This window comes from Sinohyriopsis cumingii, chromosome 17, assembly GCF_028554795.1.
Source record: "Sinohyriopsis cumingii isolate HCF-2022 chromosome 17, ASM2855479v2, whole genome shotgun sequence".
NCBI classification, from domain to species: domain Eukaryota; kingdom Metazoa; phylum Mollusca; class Bivalvia; order Unionida; family Unionidae; genus Sinohyriopsis; species Sinohyriopsis cumingii.
Window position 1 is genome coordinate 78,285,016 of NC_142977.1, and position 22,395 is coordinate 78,307,410.

Genomic DNA, 22,395 nt, shown 5'->3' on the forward strand with positions numbered 1-22,395 from the left:
TAATTAACCTTCGGACGTACTGTTTCATCATTCGTTACGTAAACCCGTTAAGTAATTTTTGTTATTTTTTTCCATTGAATTCAGTCACATAATGATCTGTGACAAAATTATTGAATATTTTACATCTGTGTGTGGATATTTTCAATGGAAATACTTGTATTGTGGATTCAATGTATGCTATGAGATTCGCTGGTGAGTACACGTTGATACTCTATTCATGCTATAGATTAGACATGTATATATAAACTATACACGTGTATGTACCAATGCATGGTTCTCTGAATAAAGTAATATATTATATATGCAATTTCTGTTATCACAGCAAATGTTTTTCTCATTTAATATACATTGATCTAAAATGGTAATTGTGCCAATGAAGCATGCATTTTCACACCTGCTTTTATTACCCCCCTCTGCCGCCCCCTCCCCCACCGTTAAATCCACAAATGTGTTGGTACTCTACATGACTGCTTATAATATGGTTCGGTTCATAACATGGTCGGATTCTATGGCTCCCAACTACTGTGTTATAGCGGGGTCCCACTGTATTATCATTATTATAAAGATTTTTGTATTCCTGGGCATACATTTTGACACTTTTGTGGAAGATAAAATTTTGATAGTCATGCTTCTAACTGGAGGAGGTAGTCCAATATTCTTTACATGTGGGTCATTTAACAATAATACATTATAATTTGTTGGAGTATTTAGCATAATGTTACACAGCCAAGGATCCAAGAAATCAAAATTTTAAAAATGTATAGGTTGATGTAGTTGTTTGGATACTAGTCAAAATTAAATATTCTTCCCTGAGAAAGGGTCATCAGAGAGTAGTCTTGAGTAAGGGTCATTACAGAGTAGAAACTTGAGTGAGGGTCATTACAGAGTAGAGTTTTGACTAAGGGTCATTAGATTAGAGTCTTGAGTAAGGGTCATTAGAGAGTAAGCCTTGAGTAGGGGTCATCAGAGAGCAGTCTTGAGTAAGGGTCATTAGAGAGTAGAGTCTTGAGTAAGGGTAATTAGAAAGTAAACCTTGAGTCGGGGTCATCTAAGAGCAGAGTCTTGAGTAAGAGTCAACTCAGAGTAGTCCTGAGTAAGGGTCATTAGAGAGTAGATTCTTGAGTAAGGGTCATTAAATAATAGAGTCTTGACTAGGAGTCATCAGAGAGTAGAGTCTTGAGAAAGGGTCACATTTTTTCCATACTTGCATAGATATGAGATATTAGAGAGATCATTTTGTCAAAGAGGTTGGTTCACTTTTTTTGGGTAGACCATGTGTTTCTATGAAATTCACCAATATCAGTTGCACTGGGGTTATTCATAAGATCCATGCTTTAGACCACTAAATTATAAATGTTATTTCTGGTCAACAATCACTTTATCTAGTTGCTTTTCAAAATGTTCATTATATCTGAGCTTTGCAAAATTTAGACCACTAGGAGACCTTTTTATATGACTGATTCTGGGCTATTCTCCTTTCAACTGATAAGCCATTTCTTTTTATATATACAACACCTTCACTCAAGAATGTCTATCACATTCGACTGATGTGCCATGACCATAACCATGAATGTCTAATACATTCAACTGATGTGCCATGACCATAACCATGAATGTCTATCACATTCGATTGATGTGCCATGACCATAACCATGAATGTCTAATACATTCAACTGATGTGCCATGACCATAACCATGAATGTCTATCACATTTGATTGATGTGCCATGACCATAACCATGAACGTCTAATACATTCAACTGATGTGCCATGACCATAACCATGAATGTCTATCACATTCGATTGATGTGTTATGACCATAACCATGAATGTCTAATACATTCAACTGATGTGCCATGACCATAACCATGAATGTCTATCACATTCGATTGATGTGCCATGACCATAACCATGAACGTCTAATACATTCAACTGATGTGCCATGACCATAACCATGAATGTCTATCACATTCGATTGATGTGCCATGACCATAACCATGAACGTCTAATACATTCAACTGATGTGCCATGACCATAACCATGAATGTCTAATACATTCAACTGATGTGCCATGACCATAACCATGAATGTCTATCACATTCAATTGATGTGCCATGACCATAACTATGAATGTCTAATACATTCAACTGATGTGCCATGACCATAACCATGAATGTCTATCACATTCGATTGATGTGCCATGACCATAACCATGAACGTCTAATGCATTCAACTGATGTGCCATGACCATAACCATGAATGTCTATCACATTCGATTGATGTGCCATGACCATAACCATCTACGTCTAATAAATTGAACTGATGTACCATGACCATAACCATGAATGTCTATCACATTCGATTGATGTGCCATGACCATAACCATGAATGTCTAATACATTCAACTGATGTGCCATGACCATAACCATGAATGTCTATCACATTCGATTGATGTGCCATGACCATAACCATGACCATCTAATACATTCAACTGATGTGCCATGACCATAACCATGAATGTCTATCACATTCGATTGATGTGCCATGACCATAACCATGAATGTCTATCACATTCGATTGATGTGCCATGACTACAACCAAAAATGTTTATTACATTTGATTAATGTGCCATGACCATCAATAAACAACTCATTTGCATGACTGTCATTTAACCTAGATATGTGCATTCTTTTCATCTTTGATGATAATAATCAGTTCTGTTTATCTTTTTTATTATTCTTGTAATTTATATTTATATGCCCAATCTGAAGACTCTTTCCTTTCATGCAAATAAAAGTTTCTGTAACTTACACATAATTTTATACAGAGTATGAAGAAAAGGTTTATCAGTTTTATGAGCACTGCATTGCAAGGCAAGCAGACCATTCAGGGCTTTTTCTTATAGACATGTTGATAACATACAACTCAGAATATCTATGCAACTGAATTACCTCTGAGAATGAAGCTATTCTACTATCAGACTGGGGGTCAGCACACACTCCATACACTGCTTTTGTCTGGGCAAACAGATGGGGTTTAGAGGCATCTGTAATAATAATAATAATAATAATGAGGACTTTGTATAGCGCCTAATCTTTAGAAGCTCTAAGCGCTTTACAACATTAGACAACATCTATAAGATAAAAAACATTTAATAATATTATTACAAAAACAAACACCATGAAATTAGAAAAACATTAAAAAATAAAAAACATGCTGAGAATATTTCAGGTAGGAAACATTATTAGGTCTTTAAGTTTGTTCTTGCAGTCAAAATAAGTGAATTTTGAGAGCCCTCTTGAATGTGATCACTGTGTCTTTGTGTCTAAGTTCAGTGGGCAATTCATTCCACATTGCTGGGCCTTGGTATGCAAAAGAACGCTGTCCATGTGACTTTGTTTTCATAGTGGGAATAATGAGTATACGATTGTCAGAAGAGGAGCGTAAGTATCTTGCTGGTGTGTACACATGGGTGAGATCGGATAGGTATGTTGGACTAGAGTCCGACAGTGAAACGTAGCACAGTGAACAAATTTTGTGTTTGATTCTGGATCAAATGGATAGCCAGTGTAGAGTACAGAGCAGCGGGGAGGTGTGCTCTGATCGTGGTACTCTAAGTATGATACGAGCAGCTGTGTTTTGAATATTTTGAAGTTTCTGGAGTAGATATTGAGATGAACCAGACAGAATTGAGTTACAATAGTCCAGTCTTGAAAGTACTAATGAACACACAAGTGTTTTAGTGGCATCAACTGAAAGATATTTGCGAATTGAGCTGATGCGTCTCAGCTCCAGATATGCAGCCTTGCATATGTTCATGACATGTTGGTGCAATGTGAGAGTACTGTCCAGAGTAATACCTAGGTTTCGTACTGATTGTGTGAATTTAATGTTGGTGTTGCTGATATTTATTGTTTGAGTTAAAGGATGTGAATGAGAAAGTCTTTGTGTTGTGATCAGAATGGCCTCAGTTTTATCATCATTCATCTGCAGCTTGTTCCATGTCATCCATGATTTCACATCAGAGATGCACCTCTCTACACCTTGGATGGTAGCATCAACTTCAGTTGGGTGGCTAGATTTGTATATTTGGGTGTCATCAGCGTACAATTGGTGAGACACTGGATGATGATCTATGACACTTGAGAGCAGCTGAGTGTATAGAATGAAGAGAACAGGTCCAAGAACAGACCCCTGTGGAACACCACAACATAGATCAACTGGGCTGGAGTGTATTCCATTTGCAGATACAATTTGTGTCCTGTTGACCAAGTAGGACTTGAACCACAGTAAGGCTGTATCATGAATGCCAAATACATGTACATGCTGGAGACTGTGAAGTAATATATCATGGTCTATTTTGTCAAATGCTGCAGACAAATCAAGGAGGGTGAGGACTGTAATCTTTCTGCTATCCAACGCAGAGAGAATGTCATTAACTACTTTTAGAAGAGTAGTTTCAGTACTGTGGCAAGGGCGATATGCAGATTGTACATTACTAAAAAGACTGTTTGAATTTAGATGAGATACAAGCTGGGATAGAACAAACCTTTTCTAAGATTTTTTATATGAATGGGAGATTAGAAACTGGGTGGTAGTTCTTTAAATTGTTATGGTCTAGTGTTGGTTTCTTCAGCAGAGGCTTTACAATGGCAGTTTTGAAAAATAATGGGAATTCCCCGGAAGAGAGAGAGGTATTAATAACATCAGTTAGTGAAGGCAATACTGGATCTAAGCACTCAAGCAGCAGTGATGTTGGAAGTGGATCATGTTCACATGACTTTGGTGCACTCTTCATCACGATTGTACGTACAAAATCCATAGAGACAGGTTCTAATGCTGCTAATGGTTGCCGCTCAAATTCTGTATCCCAACTGTATGGTGACAACGAGTCAATTGAAATTGTGGTGTCAAGCTTATCTCTAATGGTTTGTACTTTGTCACAGAAGAAATTTGCAAACCTGTCTGGAAGGACTGGAGAGAAGGTAGCTGGAAGTGGTGTTGATTTTGTTCCTTGACATTAGCTTGTTAGTAATCTCAAAGAGCTCTTTGCAGCTGGAACTTTCCATGATCTTAGTAGTGTAGTGGGCTGATTTTGCTGCATAGGCTATATTTGTGACATTCTTCTTAGCGACTTCATAGATTTGCTTATGAATAGTGAGTCTGGTGGAAAGCCAGAGCCTCTCAGCTTTACGGCGGTCTCTTTTAGCAGTGCAAAGCTGGTCCCTAACACTGCTATACCATGGAGAACACTTTTGAATTGATACACTGGACTTGGTAGCTGGGGCATGTTTGTCAAGCAATGAACGCAGACAGTTATCGAGTTGTTCTGCGATAAGAGGTAAGCAAGTTGTTAGGTTAGCTTGGATGTCATGCATCAGTTTGGTTCTATTTATCATACGGAGGTTTTCTTAGTAGCAGATAAAGGTGGAGGGTTAGGGACTGATACGTCAAGATGGCATATAATGCAGAGGTGATCTGATGCAAGGTCATGGGATACCAGGGAGGACCGTAGAATGTTATCATCAGATCTATGAAGAATCCAGTCTAAAATGTGACCACGTTTATGGGTGGGTTGGTTAACTGACTGTTTGAGGTTGAAAACATTAATGGACTCTATGAGTTTTTATGTATTTGAGTTTCTGGGACAGTCAAAGTGAAAGCTGAAATCTCCAAGAATAATCAGATTGCCACCTATCTAATTTCCATAGTCCAGGAGATTCGGAAACTGCTCCAAAAAGAGAGAGTCAGCCAGCTTGTTTTTTCTACTAGGAGGAGGGCGGTATAGGCAGAAAAAATGGACTGACCTTTGCTCCAGTGTGAGTGTGGTTTGGACTAGTTCAAACGATGTGGTCGAAATTGAATGCTGTGGTGTAGTTAAGATGCTTTATCATTGAGTTCTTTGAGATGACAGCAATTCCACCTCCGCAAGAATTACAGGGGAACAACTTGATGGAGTAACCAGTGGGTGTTAGATCTGCACACTTGGGTTCATCGCCTGATGTTTTTAACCATGTTTCTGTCAGGAAAAATATGTCAAGATTTTGGTCGTTGATAAAATTAACTATTTCTGTGCACTTTTCCAGTGGTCCTATTAACTGGGCATTGAATAGTGCAATGCGTAGAGGTATTTCTTGGATAGTTGACACAAAGGTTGACGAATTAATAGGGATCTGAATTAGGTTATCTAAATTAACGGTCGAAATTAATTTACATTGTTGAGCCGAAATAAGGGAGGTAACTGGGATTCTTCATCCTGTTCTGCGCCAGCCAGCTTTGAAACAACGTTTCTTTTTTCGCTTCTGTTTACATTTAGGTAATGATGAATGTAGTCCCAGTTCGTTTAGTCTAGAGCACAATGTAGAGTGGAGAGCCAAGGAGTGATCATTTAAAGCAATTAATGAGGGTCCATCGTAGCATAAACGGGTTGACTGGCGAGTATCATGTGATGGCGGTTTGTTCAAAAACAGTGGAGCAAGACAGCTGAGAAAAAGTCTAATTGTTATCGTTTCCAAAACAAGGAGATAAAGAAACACATACAAATTTAATAGCCAATACATAATAAACACAATAACGAAGATGAAAACAGGCAACAAGCACAAATATCATGAAAACGGTACTAAAAAACGCAACAGCTGCTTCAAGCCAAGCCGATAGTGGCCATTTTGTTTGTGTAATCAATGATCACACAGCTCACCTCTACTTTCACCAGTCTCCAGTAACCATTTGTAAACATTATCATGTAGAAAAAAAATTCACACTAATGTGATCTTCGCCCAGTTTCCAGCAAGACATATTTTGGCCATCATTTGTCTTCATCTCTGAACTTTTAATCAATTTAAAATTTTAAATCTTCATTATTAATTGGCACTATATAGCCAGTATTTTGCTACTAACCCACTTACTGGGACAGCACATAAAAGAAATAAAAGAATAAAAAAGAACATTCTCTTCAATCATATCAAATTAGAGGTAATAAGTTGACAACAAACTGACTGATGTTCTTGTTTTTATTTTTTTTTAAATCATTGTTCTTACAATCTCCTTGAAAAGTTCTTATCACTGATAAATCCCAGAAGCCAGATTTTACTGGGTGAAAGTCACACACTTTGCAAAGTAACTTTAGAGTGACAGTCAGCAATACATAATTCACGCATTAATAATACTTTTAATTAGCCATTACATACCAGGTATCACATAATCCAATTACTATACTCATTCACATGTACAATACACAGTTAACCAGCTAAGGGTACGATATCACAATATACAATGTATAATTATCAAAATGGAAAGATGACCACTGAATGAAACGTTTATTTCAACTTCCAACTGCATTGGTCAGAAAAGGCATTTTGACTAGGATAGGATGTATATAGGTCTAGCATGGATGAATAAATTAAAAATACAGGTCACAGTGACCATGCATTAAATTATTAAGTTTCATGATCTGAACATAAACAATACCCAAGAAATGAATATATAACACAAAAAGAAAGTCACTGAGCATGAATACAGGTCATCAAGACCTCTTCTGGCAAAATGGATATGAAAATTATCAAGATCTATCCACTCAATGAGTTACATGATTCTAGGTGGGAGAGTATGCATATGACATGCCAAAATAATTATGAGCTTTATATGCTGTAAAAGTGTGGAAATAACTGAAATGCATATCATAATTAATTTAAAGCGTGGAACTTTGGCCTCCATTTAGACCAAAGAATTACAGTGATGGGAGCCCAATAAAGTGACCTAGGACTAAGATGTTTACTGATGCATTGAGAAAAACACAGCAGGCAAAGGAATTCTCTATATGATGGATTGCTCCTTATAGGCAAGAAATACTCTTTTTCCTTGAATATTGAGTCCAGACCTTAATTGGCTGAAATCTTGAAAGGGTTAGAGGTCAGAGATGTCCTTGCTGACAAGGAGATTGAGAATGAGGGTAACACGTGAAATTGTCTTACTCCAAAATGTAACTACCTTGCTGTTTTGTAGCCTTTTTTTGAAGATGAATCACAGAGCTTCTGGAAGTCATGTGAATGGGGACATGAAGTCCTGCCTCTTGCAAATAAAACCTGATTGGGTAATCTTGACAATGGATGGTATTTAGAAACCATTGTTGCATTCCATTGTGAACCCAAGAACATAAAAGAGCTGACTGAATGTACATAGGTTGATGAGCAAGTGCATTTGTGCTGAAGGAACTCTGGGCAAAGGTTTAGGCATTGCACATAACATAATACTGAGTACTCAGGAAACCACTTGCTGGGGCCACACGTTATCTTTGTAAATCTTATGACTGTAACCTTCTTCCTACTGTGATAAGTGGTTAAGGGGTTGGTAAATGTGGTCTTTAAGAAAGGTGGAGGTAGAGAGTACTGCATGTCTTTCCACCTGTTGTAAGTTCACAGCTGCTGTTATGGCCATGATCGTAGCATGTTGGGCCTCTATGTTACAAAATGGGCCTCTACGTTACGAAGCATGCCTCTATGTTACAAAGTGGGCCATTCTATAAACATGCTCCCATGTATGTCCAGCAAAATTCTGGGTGGGAGAAGGTTAGCTGTGTTCTGTATATTGAAAGTTTTCCATAGAAATTAGATGCAATATTGATCCCATAGTCACTACATTATGAATCAACACATGGATATCCAAATGGAAAACAGGGAAGACATCTGTGAGAAACAAAACATCTTTAGATGCTTGGAACTTGCAATTGAGGATGTAAGGAGCCCCAAAATGTCAGTAACTTTGTCAGATTGTCAATGCAATTGAAAGTAGATTCTTCCATAAACAATGATCACCTGATGTCAGAACTGTAGACCTGGCAGGTAATGCAGAGGAATGAGGTGGACAGAACTCTGATGGGGGTGGGTGGAAAACTTCTTCTGTCCAGGTTACTCATCATAGTAAGGTCTAATAATGAAGGAACGTGAGTTTTCATCATTTTTGATAGTGAAGCCAATGTCTTTCGTGCAATTTGTAAAGCAGATGAATGTTGAGCATTGTGGCTCACTACACTTGCAGCACATTAAGAAATAGATCGCATTACTTTCAGGTTATTGTTAAGTATCAACTCCCTTTGGGTGGCAGAGAGCAAGTGAAGAGAAATCTCTTGCAAACAAAGGTACCAAAATGGATATCATATACCAAAAGTACCTAAGGGTACTATGCAGGTTCAATATCCATGAGAGTGCCAAAATAAACAGGATGTCATCCAAAGAATGTGCCTGGCAGCACCATGCAGGTTAGACTAATCCAAGAATGTGCCTGTATAGATAGGGTGCCAGTCGCAAGAAGTGCTTATCAGAACTTTGCAGGTTAATCTGATGTATAGCTGGGTTCATGAAGTGGGTTCATGGGTACTGAGGCACTCAACTGGGCATCATACGCATGAAGTGTCTAGCAGCACTATGCAAGTTGTGGAACTGGACAAGTTCATTTTTCTGGTGGTTTGATACTGTATGATTGATTCTGGTCATGGCCCATTGAAATAAGTGTTATGTGGCCAAGTCCAGTCATGAAGAAACATGGCCATCATGGCTGGCATAAAGTTGTCCAGTTCTTGAGGATGAGATAGGATATAGGATATTGATCCACACAGCCAGTCCATAATTCTGATACGCTAGACTGTAATTCAAGCTGTTTTGACTCTTCATCTCATTTACCAGTCAATGATATGGTTTCAAACCCTTGTGTGCAAGATGATGTTTTCATCCCCCACGCTATGCTTCTACATCTTCCCCTTAATACAAAAAGAACTGCCACCCACTGACTTATGACTGTAATATACAAGTCCGATATTTATTCAAGGAATGACAACATGAGAAAACTACATGCTTAGTTGTTGTCAGACTGGTCTTGCCATAGTCTAAATCTGCAACACAAAATAGAGCAGACAATATATACACATGGTGTACTAAATGTCCTACTTTATGAACTAATGAATGACTATGCAAAGTCACCCACTATGATAAATACCTGTAAAAGGGTGCGCATGACAGGTAGATAATTAGAGCCATGCCATTAATATTTACAAAGTGGATGCTAAATAATCAATTCTAGAAACAAGTAACTTGTATCAAGGACATTTTTAACTGCTTATTCAGGTAAACATGTATGATGGCCAATTCTGACTGCCTATTCAGGTAAACAAGCATGAAGGCCAATTTTGACTGCCTATTCAGGTAAAATCACTGAAGCATCTCTTATAGTAACTACACGTATAAAGTGAAAACCAAATAATCGATTCCAGTAACAAGTTGCCCATATGAAGGCCAATTTTTGACTGACTATGCAGGTAATATCACTCTAACTACATATATGAATTGGATGCAATGAGTAAACCATGTACAGAAAACCTTACTGGTATGCATCCATCCACATCAGAAGCTATACAATAATATAAATGAGTTGTCTATAATGCACACAAAACCTACACATAAAAAAGCCTACCTCGATGCATGACATAAGACTTGTGCCATGAAAATTTACTGTAATACCACATATGAAATTTTGCAATATTCATCACATGTGCTAAAGTATTTGATGAATTAATATATACATTTAATTTTTAAAGATCATCACGATTCAATTTTTTTCTGCATTTCTAAGTCCAACAAAATAATTCTGGATGTAAAGGTCTAAACAGTAGATAACAAAAAAGTTTACAAAGTTTATAAGCAAAAATTCAGAATTATTATCTGTACCTTAAACAATCAAAATGTTTCATGAATGTATGAAGAATTAAAAGACTATTTTCTTCCAAATAAGTTTATTTTAACTGTGTGAACTGAAGGACAATTTGTCGTCCCTGTCTTACCTCTTAAATCATACACTTTTAATCTCCCACTCATTCCTGTAACAAATGCTTTGGGTTCTTTATGAAACCAGGAAAATGATGTGGTTGTCTCCCCTTGACCTGAAATTAGTTTTTTTCTAAAATTAAAAACTATTTAAAAACAATTTTGAAAAAAAAAAATGTATTGAATGAATCAGTAACTTACCAACAGAATGGATGTGTATGCTCTTCATGGATGTAACTGCAGGAAGGACTTAGTAGGGTGTGACTGGACAAGCATTATTAAAGAAATGTTTACTCTAAAAACTGTCTTCTTAAAAAAATGTTACCTAATCTTAATAATTAGAACAGAAAGGAACTGGAGTTACATCCCCTCACACTGAAGGTGGCACTGACTATGGTCTCCTATCATGTAAAGCAGGTTTGATTTGTGATATGGGTGTGGGTTAGCACATAATGTATGCATGATGATGGAGAAAATGTGTCATTCCCACAACCCCAGCAGAAGCAGAATAACCTATGTTGTTACAAAGCTACTGAATGACTTGGGATGTTGATACAGGTCCCACAAGAATAGACTGAGTCCTTTGGAATGAAAGATCTCTGAGGCTGAAACTAGAGAATGTCATTGTTGACCTCTGTCTCATAGTTGTTAGAGTGAGCACATTCAGGAACATGAAAGAACACAACTTGGTGCTTGGATGAAAAATCCCAAACAGACTGCCAAAAGCAAGTCATTGTACTTGGTATCTTTTTACCTGTACTCTAAACATTTATCATAAATTAATGAATCTGAACCACCCTCTGTGCAGTAATTTTGATGGTTTGTAATTTGTGTCCAAGGTAGTCATTGTTAAAAGAGATGACACCAATGTTTTCAGCCTTTATTTTAAGACTCGTCTAAACTACTAAACTCCAGAACTGATGTGAAAAACCATAATACACAGGTTTCCATTACAAGAAGGGTCCACTAGTTTAAGGTTGACCTGAACTAAGGATTCAAATGCTTAATACAAAACACAAGACCAAGACCACAATTACTAAGGTATTTAAAAACTAGGATATTTCAATTACCAGTCTGGAAGAGTTTCAATGTATCATTATTACTGCAGTTGTTTTTGCTGTTATTAAGTAAGCAGTAAAACACAGTGATTAAAGGATAAAGATTTTAAAAATATGCTCATTTTAGGAAAACAATTTAAGGTGATTAGTGAATCTTGGGCCTAAAGAAAACAGAATAACCAGAGAGACCCAGATATACATACCTATTTCAACATAAGGACGAGTGACAGCATTGATGTCGCTGGTTGACGAACTGTAACGCTGACGTTCTAATGAAGCTGTCTCTCCACCTGTCTTAGCATTAATATCCCAGATGGCAACACAGCAGTCTTTGCTGTGTTTGTCTAGACCCTCTGCAAGCTTAGAAAGATAGTATCTACATAAAATAAATTTCAAAACATTTAAGCAGCTATTCTTTTCCAAATTTGTTTTGTGGGATGCCATCCCAACAGCTCCCTGCTACCCCATTTCCTTTTATAAAATATTGTAAATTTGAAGAAGAGTTTGTTTGTATTCGACCCAAGTAAAACAAAGAGGCAAGCAGGTTCACGGCATACATTGCAGCTGATAACAATTAAAAAGGTAGGGGACAAAGGTAGCCAAGTGGTCTAAAGCTCTAACTGTTATGGATCATTGCCATCTCACCTCTGTCTACATGGGTCTGAGTCTCGGGTTCAGCCAATGTGGGTATGTGAGATAGCTTGATAGCTGCTTCTTTTGGGTCAGTGGTTCTTTCCAGGGTTTTCTGGGTTCTTCCTCCACCATTTATACTGGTCGCCATGTATAGCTTATCATGTACTGAAAAATGGCGCTAAACCCTACAACAGCAACAACTCAAGAACAATGTAAGATATCAGTCATGTTATACACAAGGCTAAACTCATCAACACTTTCACAGCAACTGTTTTATACTTCAAAACCATCACAAACATAATGCAATTTACATTCAATATTGATACCTCATTCTGAAATAGAATTTAATTTTCATGACTAATGTCACCTTGGTGACATTTATATCAAGTTAATACCATACCTTGGTGTTTTGAGCTTTGCCTATTGCCTCCCTCTCAAAAGAAAAAAGAAACAAGAACCCATTAATATTTTTAAACAAAGTGTAAAATTTCTCCCAGAAAAGAATTTCTACTTAGAATATCTTTGTTTTTCTTTAATTATACACAAACATACTTACCAAGTTGTGGTCTAGAGGATTCCAGAACAAATATACACATTGCTTTTGGTGCTTTGGGACTGAAAATAATTTTAAAAAAATACAAAATGACATAATCTATCAATTTACATTGCTGCTCAATGGAATCATGCTTTAACCCTTTATCTCACAGAGCATAGTGACAAAGTGCAGCACGCTATAAATAGAACACCTGTTACCTAGTGGACAGCATACACATAGGCCTGCCTGTGAACTGTTAAGCAATGTAGTGTATGTTACGTTTAACAGCAGTTTTAACCATTTTACATTTCTGGTACACATCTATTATATGTGGAAAAATTTAAGAGTAAAGTCTGATTGTTATAGCTGTGTAATTTTTTTTCACGGAATAATTTTTTATGTGCTTTAAAATCTCGAGAGAACTCATTCACTATCATGTCAGTGAGGCAGCGTGACCAACCGTAGATGCCATTTCCCATACTCGAAATTTACATGTTTTTCATCTGCGTCTACATCACTAAGTCATCTGAATTTGATAATCAATAAAATCTAATTGCTGCCTACATAAATATCAGAGCCTTTACCTAAGTTATTGAATCTTTCATAGTTGAGATTCTAATCATGAAAACTTCGTAAGTAATGAATGAAATCCTGCCTGTGAATTGTTACGCAATGTAGTGTATGTTACATTTAACAGCAATTTTAACCATTTTACATTTTTGATACACATGTATTATATGTGGAAAAATTTAAGAGTAAAGTCTGATTGTTACAGCTGTGTAATTATTTTTCATGGAAGAATTTTTCTTGTGCTTTAAAATCGAGAGAGAACTCGTTCACCATCATGTCAGTGAGGCAGCGTGACCGACCATGCTGCCATTTCTGATACTCAAAATTTACAAGGTTTTCGTGTGCGTCTACATCACTAAGTCATCTGAATTTGATAATTTATGAAAACTAATTGCTGTCTACATCAATATCAGAGCCTTTACCTAAGTTATTGAATCTTTCCTGGTTGTGATTCTAATCGTGAAAACTTCGTACGTACTGAATGAAATCCGCGACCGCCATTTTGGAGAGTGGAGATTACGACCCAGTTACTTTAAATAGCAGATATTGACCAGTGCATAAATAGCGACCAAGTGATCTGACATACTTGTCATTCGCAGAAATGAATGTAGTATCTAATAGGGGGTTTCCTCGAAGGTGGTGCTACGAAAACCAGCTCAAAATGGCTGATGTTTACAGCAGGCGTCAAAAGGCGCTTCCATGCAAATCTTGTAGAGGCGTAAAAAGGCAGTTCCATGTGAATGGAGTAGAGGCGTCCAAAGATGCTTGCATGAGGTAAAGGGTTAACTTTCCCTCTTTTGATTGTAATGACACACACACACACATATACATACATACATACAGTCCTACCCCCTTATATCGACATCACTTATGTCGACAAGCAGCCTATTTCGACAAAAAAGTAAAGTCCTGGTCCCTTGGTCTACTATTACTACCAAAATTGTCATGCTTATATCAATGCCGGAACAATTCCTTTGTTTTCTAATGATTTATTTGAGAAGCTACCAGTTCTGACACATACTTTGTTCAACAATTAGTTGATCTTGCCGACAGGCTTCAATTTTCCCGCCTACTCATTTATGTCGTCAAGCAGCCATCTCCGACCTGTACTTTATTCAACAATTAGTTGATCTTGCCACCAGGCTTTAATGTTGCGGTTGGGAAAAAAAACAGGCTTTTGTTTGGATCTATAAAGTTGACCTCTCGCGGCAACTTAAATAAAAGCAATGAAATCTGATCGATTCTTGCATTTTCAAAGTGACTGTTGATTAAAACAACTTTATTGTGCTGTGACAGTTTCCTGTTTAACTATATTTAGCATGTGTCAATGAACACTATATTATGTCTTCATTATTCGTATCAGCCGCATATCTCTTGTTCACTTTTATGTACTTTACATTTCATGATGACTTCTGTAACTAAACACATGTACTGTTTAAACCAACTTGCTGACATGTTTTCATTTCCCTGTGAATAGCCCCATCCCCTTGGTAGCCTCAATAAGTTGGGAACAGACTGACCAAAATTTATGACAATTTAAGTACATGTACTTGAAGCATGTAAATAACAACTATGCAACCATGTGCTGATAGTGACACTGAATATCCACATTAAATATCGTAGTGAATGTTTTTCATATCAGGATGTGACCGATACAATATTTTACTGTGGATTTTATTACATAAAGGTAACCAAAATGTAATTTGTCAATATACAAGTGTATTTCACACTGGTTTTGTCTTCATGTGATCAAAATTTCCATTTTTTGTTTTTTCAAAGTGTAAATGCTACTCAATGACGACAGGTCACCCCTTACTGACGAATTCAATTTGTTTTTGTTTTTTCAGACCCCCCCAACACTTATCTCAACATCTGAATGTTGACAATATTTCATCGGGCCCGAGGATGTCGACATAAACGGGTAAGACTGTATATATATATATATATATATATATATATATATATATATATATATATAAACATGATCTCAACTGCTAGACAATGTTGAGATTGTCTGCATTAAAAATGGATACTTGTGAGATATGAAGTGTCATGTTATGATCCAGATTTTCAAATGGTGACTAGCAATCAAGACTTAATTACTATAATAATTATATTTTTGTTATAAAACCTATGAAGCTTCAGAAAATTTAACAAAATCACTTTGCTTAACTGAAAAAGAAAAGAAAGTGCTTAACATTTTAACCTTTTTAGAACAAATTTTTGACTGGCACGAGCAGCTGCCTTCCTTGGCGCTCGGCATCAAGAGGTTAGTGTAATGACTGGTCATGTTACATGTCTGCAGCATGATACCTCCGTGCTAAACATCACTATACACTGTAATACTGCAGACATCATAGCAATATGACTGAAAATTTGTTAAAGCTACATTAAAAATCCGAAACACACACACATACACATATCTGTTATTTACTGTTATTGTGCAGTTCTCAAATTTTGCATCACCAAAGATTCTCTCTCTGCTTTCTGACTAAAAGCAGTGTGAGAGTCTCTGATGGCAACATAGCATGAGAATGACAGCTGAGAGTCTCTGACGCCAACTTGGCATGGGAATCACAGCTGAGAAGTTCTGATGACAACTTGTCATGGGAATGACAGTTGAAAGGTTCTGATGGCGTCTTAGCATGGGAATGACAGCTGAGAGGTTCTGATGGCAACTTGGCATGGGAATGACAGCTGAGAGATTATGATGGCAACTTGGCATGGGAATGACAGCTGAGAGGCTCCGATGGTGACGTGGCATGGTCTGATGGCAACTTGGCATGGGAATGACAGCTGAGAGGCTCCGATGTCAACTTGGCATGGGAATGACAGCTGAGAGGCTCCGATGATGACGTGGCATGGTCTGATGGCAACTTGGCATGGGAATGACAGCTGAGAGGTTCTGATGGCAACCAGGCATGGGAATGACAGCTGAGAGGCTCTGATGTCAACTTGGCATGGGAATGACAGCTGAGAGATTATGATGGCAACTTGGCATGGGAATGACAGCTGAGAGGCTCCGATGTCAACTTGGCATGGGAATGACAGCTGAGAGGCTCCGATGGTGACGTGGCATGGTCTGATGGCAACTTGGCATGGGAATGACAGCTGAGAGGTTCTGATGGCAACCAGGCATGGGAATGACAGCTGAGAGGCTCCGATGGTGACTTGGCATGGGAATGACAGCTGAGAGGTTCTGATGGTGACTTTGCATGGGGATACAGGCGAAAGGCTCTGATGGCAACTTGGCATGGGACTGACAGCAAAGAGGCTCTGATAGGGTCTTGACATGGGAATGACAGCAATATTTTGACAATTATTTACAACAGGATTTGGCATGGAATTTCAAGATTCAGATATATTACAGTGAATGTTACTCATTTCCATATGTATGTCAAGTAAGGCCATGTTGTTGATGTTCATGCTTATTCAGTTGTAACTGGGAAATATTGTCGAAAACGATGTTCCAGCCTCGTTTGAGAAGATAGTGATATGGACTTGGAAAGTAAGATGATCATTTTCCTATTTTGTGGAAATGATGGTAAAATATCTGAGTAAGATATTGATAGATGTACAATAAAAGTTCAAATGTTGCACATTAAACATGCAGATTTTTTTAAAAATAAAAGTTTTTACCTTAACTCATAAAAAAATAATTACAGCCATTTTCTTTAGTCACAAGAAGCATATTATCATGTATAAAACAAAATGTATGCACTAGAATTCAGATTGTTTATTCATTGATTTGTTATCAAAATCATGCAAACATAAAACCAACTACAAAAAATTATACACAAGTCGAACCAAAAAACATAAAGCTAATACAAGGCCATCTTACCAAATTCTCTTCCGACAACTACAAAAAATTATACACAAGATGAACCAAGCAGCATAAAGCTAATACAAGCCCATCTTACCAAATTCTCTTCCGATAAGATCATTGTCAGCATGCTGGCCAAAACTGAAAAAAAAATAAATATAAGATTAAAGTCATGCTTGAAAATCTGAAAAATATTTTTTTCAGATTTATTTTAGAAGAATTTCTAAATCTGCAGGTGTATGTTTATATGTACATAAATACTTCACTGCAATGACCACTGTATTTATCCATGAATAAAATCCCAAACTGTGAAATCCCAACCCATAACTGCTGTTGCATTAGGTAACAATAGATCAGGTTCATGTTAATTGTTTTAGGATATGATCTAGTACATAATGTGATCATAGTCTTTTTCAACCTTATGTGATGCTCTGTGTGATCTTTATTACACCAGATGCTGCTAAAAAGCTGAGTTTTCCTTGTAATATGCCAGACTGAAGCTTATTAAAAATTTGGAAAAGTAATATGATTGGTTGATAATAAAATGACATAATTTTTTTTTTCATAAACATGGCTGATTAAAAGATACTTCCTGCATCAGTCTATTAAGTGTGTTAATGATCTTTTAAAGCCCAAAACAGAATTTTGTTTTCAGTGATTGTAGAAAACATATGTACATAAATTCTGTGATAGCAAAAAATGTCTTTATAGTCTGATTTATACAAAGTTCAGCTGATGCACCTTTTATATGTATCCATACGTCAATGATACATTTTACAGCCTCTTGTATGGAGGAGATACAATGGAGTCACACAAAGATCTGGTTGAATGATTACAGCCTCTTGTATGGAGGAGATAAAATGGAGTCACATAAAGATCTGGTTGAATGATTACAGCCTCTTGTGTGGAGGAGATAAAATGGAGTCACACAGAGATCTGGCTGAATGATTACAGCCTCTTTGATGGAGGAGATACATTGAAGTCACACAAACATCTGGTTGAATGAAATTAAATATGACCAAAGACCTGTATCTACACTGCTTATCCCTTTGTGACAGAATAGTGCATAGGGTCAACTTGCCTTAAACCAATGATCCAGTATATCATGAAAGGATGTACTTGTCATTTAACTGACCGATATGGTCAATGATGGAAAATGTTGTATATTAGGCATCATAAAAACAAAGTTTTAAATTAGAAATGGAAGCTACTAAAAATATCTAGAATATTTATTTTATTTTTCATCACAACACCCCATACCTACATGGCTGTATCTTATTTGGAATCTGTACATCATTAAAACAAACCATACCAAATATGATCATGCTCCCTCAAACAGTAAAGATGAATTTTAAACTTTGAAGCAAAAATTTCCATACCATCTATGAAACTGTGAAACAATCAAACCCCTTGCCAGATAGCACCAAGGATATGAAATCTTCTTTCTTCATAGATTTTAAAGTGCGAATATCATACAGTGTGTGTGTGTGCGTGTGCATGCAAATAAATGCTCCATTATGAGATACTCTCTCAAAAAAGCCATTTTAACATAACATGCCAAGGTGCTATGCCAGAATAATGAGTTTTACCGATCTATCCCATATGCACTATGACAGAACAGTGAGTTTTACAACTCCATATCATAAGCACTGTGCCAGAATAATGAGTTTTATCACTACGTCCCATATACACTGTGTCTGAATAGTGAGTTTTATCACTCTGTCCCATATACACTGTGTCTGAATAGTGAGTTTTACCACACTGTCCGGATGAAAAAGGTTTCTCCTTTATGAGGTCATCTTTTCATTAGAGAAGTTGAGGTCTTAAAAAAGAGAATAGTGCAATGTAATTTAGAGTGACTATAAAAAATTGAAGAAAGAAACGGAAAACATTTAGCATGAAGAGATTTTGCTAAACTAACTGGCAGTGAGGATTAATTATAAAACAAAAGTTTGGAGTGAATAGTTTCTTTTATTTTAACTTCATGTCTGATACAGATCCATGTATAGACAGACTTTGAGTCATACATGGCACTAGAAACATTCTTGATGATGTGCATGCACTTCAAACCTAATCATGTATCTTATGGTCTTACTTGGAAAGGATGACACGCCCATTGGCAGTCCCAACAGCTACTAGGTTGTCCTCCAACTTTGCAGGTGACCAGGCCACACACTAAAATAGAGAATTGACAATCTAATTTATTCCATAGTGCAAATTGTATATTCATACTTCTTTATCAAACTTCTTTAGAAATGAACTCAACATATTTCATAAATTCTGATGACCATGTAATTTTTGTAAATTCTGTATTAAGGAAAACACTTGTTTTAAAATAAATTAAGTATTGATAAGAAAACTTATTGATTATATTAACATTAGGCTCTAACTTTCACTACTTCTGAAAACCTGTCCTTCCAACAGGGAAACAAAATGTGTCTTTCCCATTTAAATACAGCCTCCATTACAACCAGTATAGGTAAAAAAAAGTATCTATGGGAAGTAACTATCCCATGATGCCAGTATCATTAACTCCCACTGTCCCCGCTAAGTGGCTGCCCACACAACAGATTGTCTACAGTTTAAGCTTGAGCATCACATCAACAAGGATATTAGGGAGATCTTAACCACAATTATAATGTGACTGGATAAGTATTCCTTTATCAACTGTGATCTAAATTTGCTTTCCAAGTTGAACAATTTATAAAATCAAATTTTTTATGTGGAATAGGTAAAAGAAGGACAAAATACATAAGCTCCAACCTCTACCTTGGTCACCCTGCAGAGGATGTCATGATATGGTCCTCATGTGAAGGATGAAACCACTCACCTAAAAAAATCGCAGCACAACCAAGGGGTAATTTCTAGTAACATTGTTACCATGAAGATTTGTATAATGGATAAAGAGAAACAGAATTTCATTACTGAGGAAAAATCCATAGAAAATCCACTGAATGCTTTAATTAAAGGCTTGTGATGAGTTGTGTTGACTTTAGCAGTTCTGGTGGATGTTTGACCACTGAACCCACCAGATTCAGTTCTCTTCTTGCAAGGCTAAATCATAAAGCTGAAAGCTAGATAAAATCGAGTGTGCATGCCAGCCAACAGCCTTGGTAATGTTTCATATCAAATAGATGTACATGTATTTAAATGAGGGGCTTGCAGCAATGGCTCTAAACATTTGAGCTGATATTGCTGGTCATGTGAGATCTATGAATGCACAAGATATTCACTCAATTAAGCCAAGAAGCCAAAGCTTAGGAAGTGATGTCTTGCTTTTCCTCTTTCACCAGAAGGAAAAATCTTTGCTGTACGAGATAAATGCTTTAGTAGTTTTCATGCAACAATGAAAAGCACCAACTGCATCCTGGAAATTCACCATTCTTAAAGGGCATAGTGTGGAGTGGGTGCAAATAGTTACTTCATAATTCCCTTTGGATGACTACCTGCTCTCGTCCATGAATACAGGTTGTATTATAAGAACTGACAATGCATCTGAGAGTAGTTTATGATAGTTTGGGTTAACTGAAAGGGCAGGCATTTAACTCACACTGTAAGCTGAAGCTAAAGCTATCAGGTAGTATATTCTGTAGCAGGTGCAGTGAAGTTCTGGTCAGAGGCTCAAACTTTGAGAAAATTGAGCCATGTGAGTGACAGGGGCAGGTTCAGATCAAAGCTGGCCATCAAGTCAATGTCATGGCCTATATCCACTCTCTCATGATGTCACAAGGCAGTCATGAGAAATCACGAGACAGTAGCTTTTAATAGTTATTGGTGGTGGAACTGAACATACTAAATACTCATCATACTTGTGAAAAATATTTTTAAAATTTAAATCTGAAAACTTTTGCATGACTTCACTATTAGCAACAAATGTCAATCTGGTGTAAAATTATTGTAACTGGGTGAACACCTGAGGGAATCAAGAGACAATAAAATTAGCACATAAACCAATTTAAATGCATGTATCATGTTTTATTCTGCAAACAAGGTTAATAAACCATAAACCCATACAACATTCATGGGGAAAGGCATCTAGACAGAAATCCCATTACAACACATTTTGTTACAACATAGATTGACACAGTAGTTGTGTGGTTCCTGAAATTTTTTAATTTTTTGAACTACTACCAAGTTTTAATGCCACTGTAATGAGTTTGATTTAATAATTTGGCAATAGGAGATGTATTCTAAAAAAATATTCCAACTTATCACTGCTTCTTTCTTTATGTAAATGATGATGATAAGTTTTTTTTTTCAAGTTCATTTCAACTGTGTCAACAGTTAGTTACCGTGCTCTATTATCCCATTTTTGAAAGATGTCAGCTCATAATTGTAAATCCCATTATTATTGAACCATCAACAATAAAGCCACCCAATTACCATGTTGCATACAAATTTATTTTTATTAAGAAGTACATTATGGTAGTGTTTTCTTCAATGAACCGACTTGTCTCACTATTGAATGACATTACACAGTATCATGTCACTCTGTGGATACCAACCATCATGTTACATAGCAGATACTCTGTGTCTGTGGCAAGGCAAAATCAACTTTCCTGTCCTGGTGTGCTGAAGCAAAATTTCACAGATGAGGGTTTTGCACTTGAGTTTATTATTTCAATGTACAATGTAATAAGTGTAAAAGTAGAGGTGATTAATGTTACCAATTGTGAAAGTAGTGGGTACACTGTTACAAAGTGTAAAATAATAGGGGTTACAACGTTACAAAGTGTAAATGTATGGGGTATTACAAAGTGAAAAGGGAGAGGAATATAATGTTGCAAAGTGTGAAAGTAAAGTGGTATAATATTATAATATCCAATGTGGATATGTGAGAAAGCAGCCAGTAGCTTACTGTGGGTCAGTGGTTTTTATCTGTGTTTTCCTCCACCACTTACCTGGGTTTTCCTCGGTTCTTCCTCCACCACTTATACTGGTTGCCATATATAGACTATCTGGCACT

General features: G+C 36.7%; 1 protein-coding gene across 5 annotated transcripts in view; it reads right to left on the reverse strand.

The window, feature by feature from the left end:
• The window catches only part of LOC149779287 (GATOR2 complex protein MIOS-like), a 131,320-nt gene that overhangs the window by 95,366 nt on the left and 13,559 nt on the right, over positions 1-22,395 (reverse strand). For all 5 annotated transcript variants that reach the window (XM_089939893.1, XM_089939896.1, XM_089939891.1 and 2 more), the window contains exons 4-9: positions 19,525-19,604; positions 17,527-17,570; positions 13,058-13,116; positions 12,072-12,228; positions 10,828-10,926; positions 2,951-3,045 (exon numbers count right to left, since the gene is read on the reverse strand). In XM_089939893.1, coding sequence (XP_089796019.1) covers positions 2,951-3,045; positions 10,828-10,926; positions 12,072-12,228; positions 13,058-13,116; positions 17,527-17,570; positions 19,525-19,604 — 534 coding nt within the window. The remainder of the gene's footprint in view (positions 1-2,950; positions 3,046-10,827; positions 10,927-12,071; positions 12,229-13,057; positions 13,117-17,526; positions 17,571-19,524; positions 19,605-22,395) is intronic.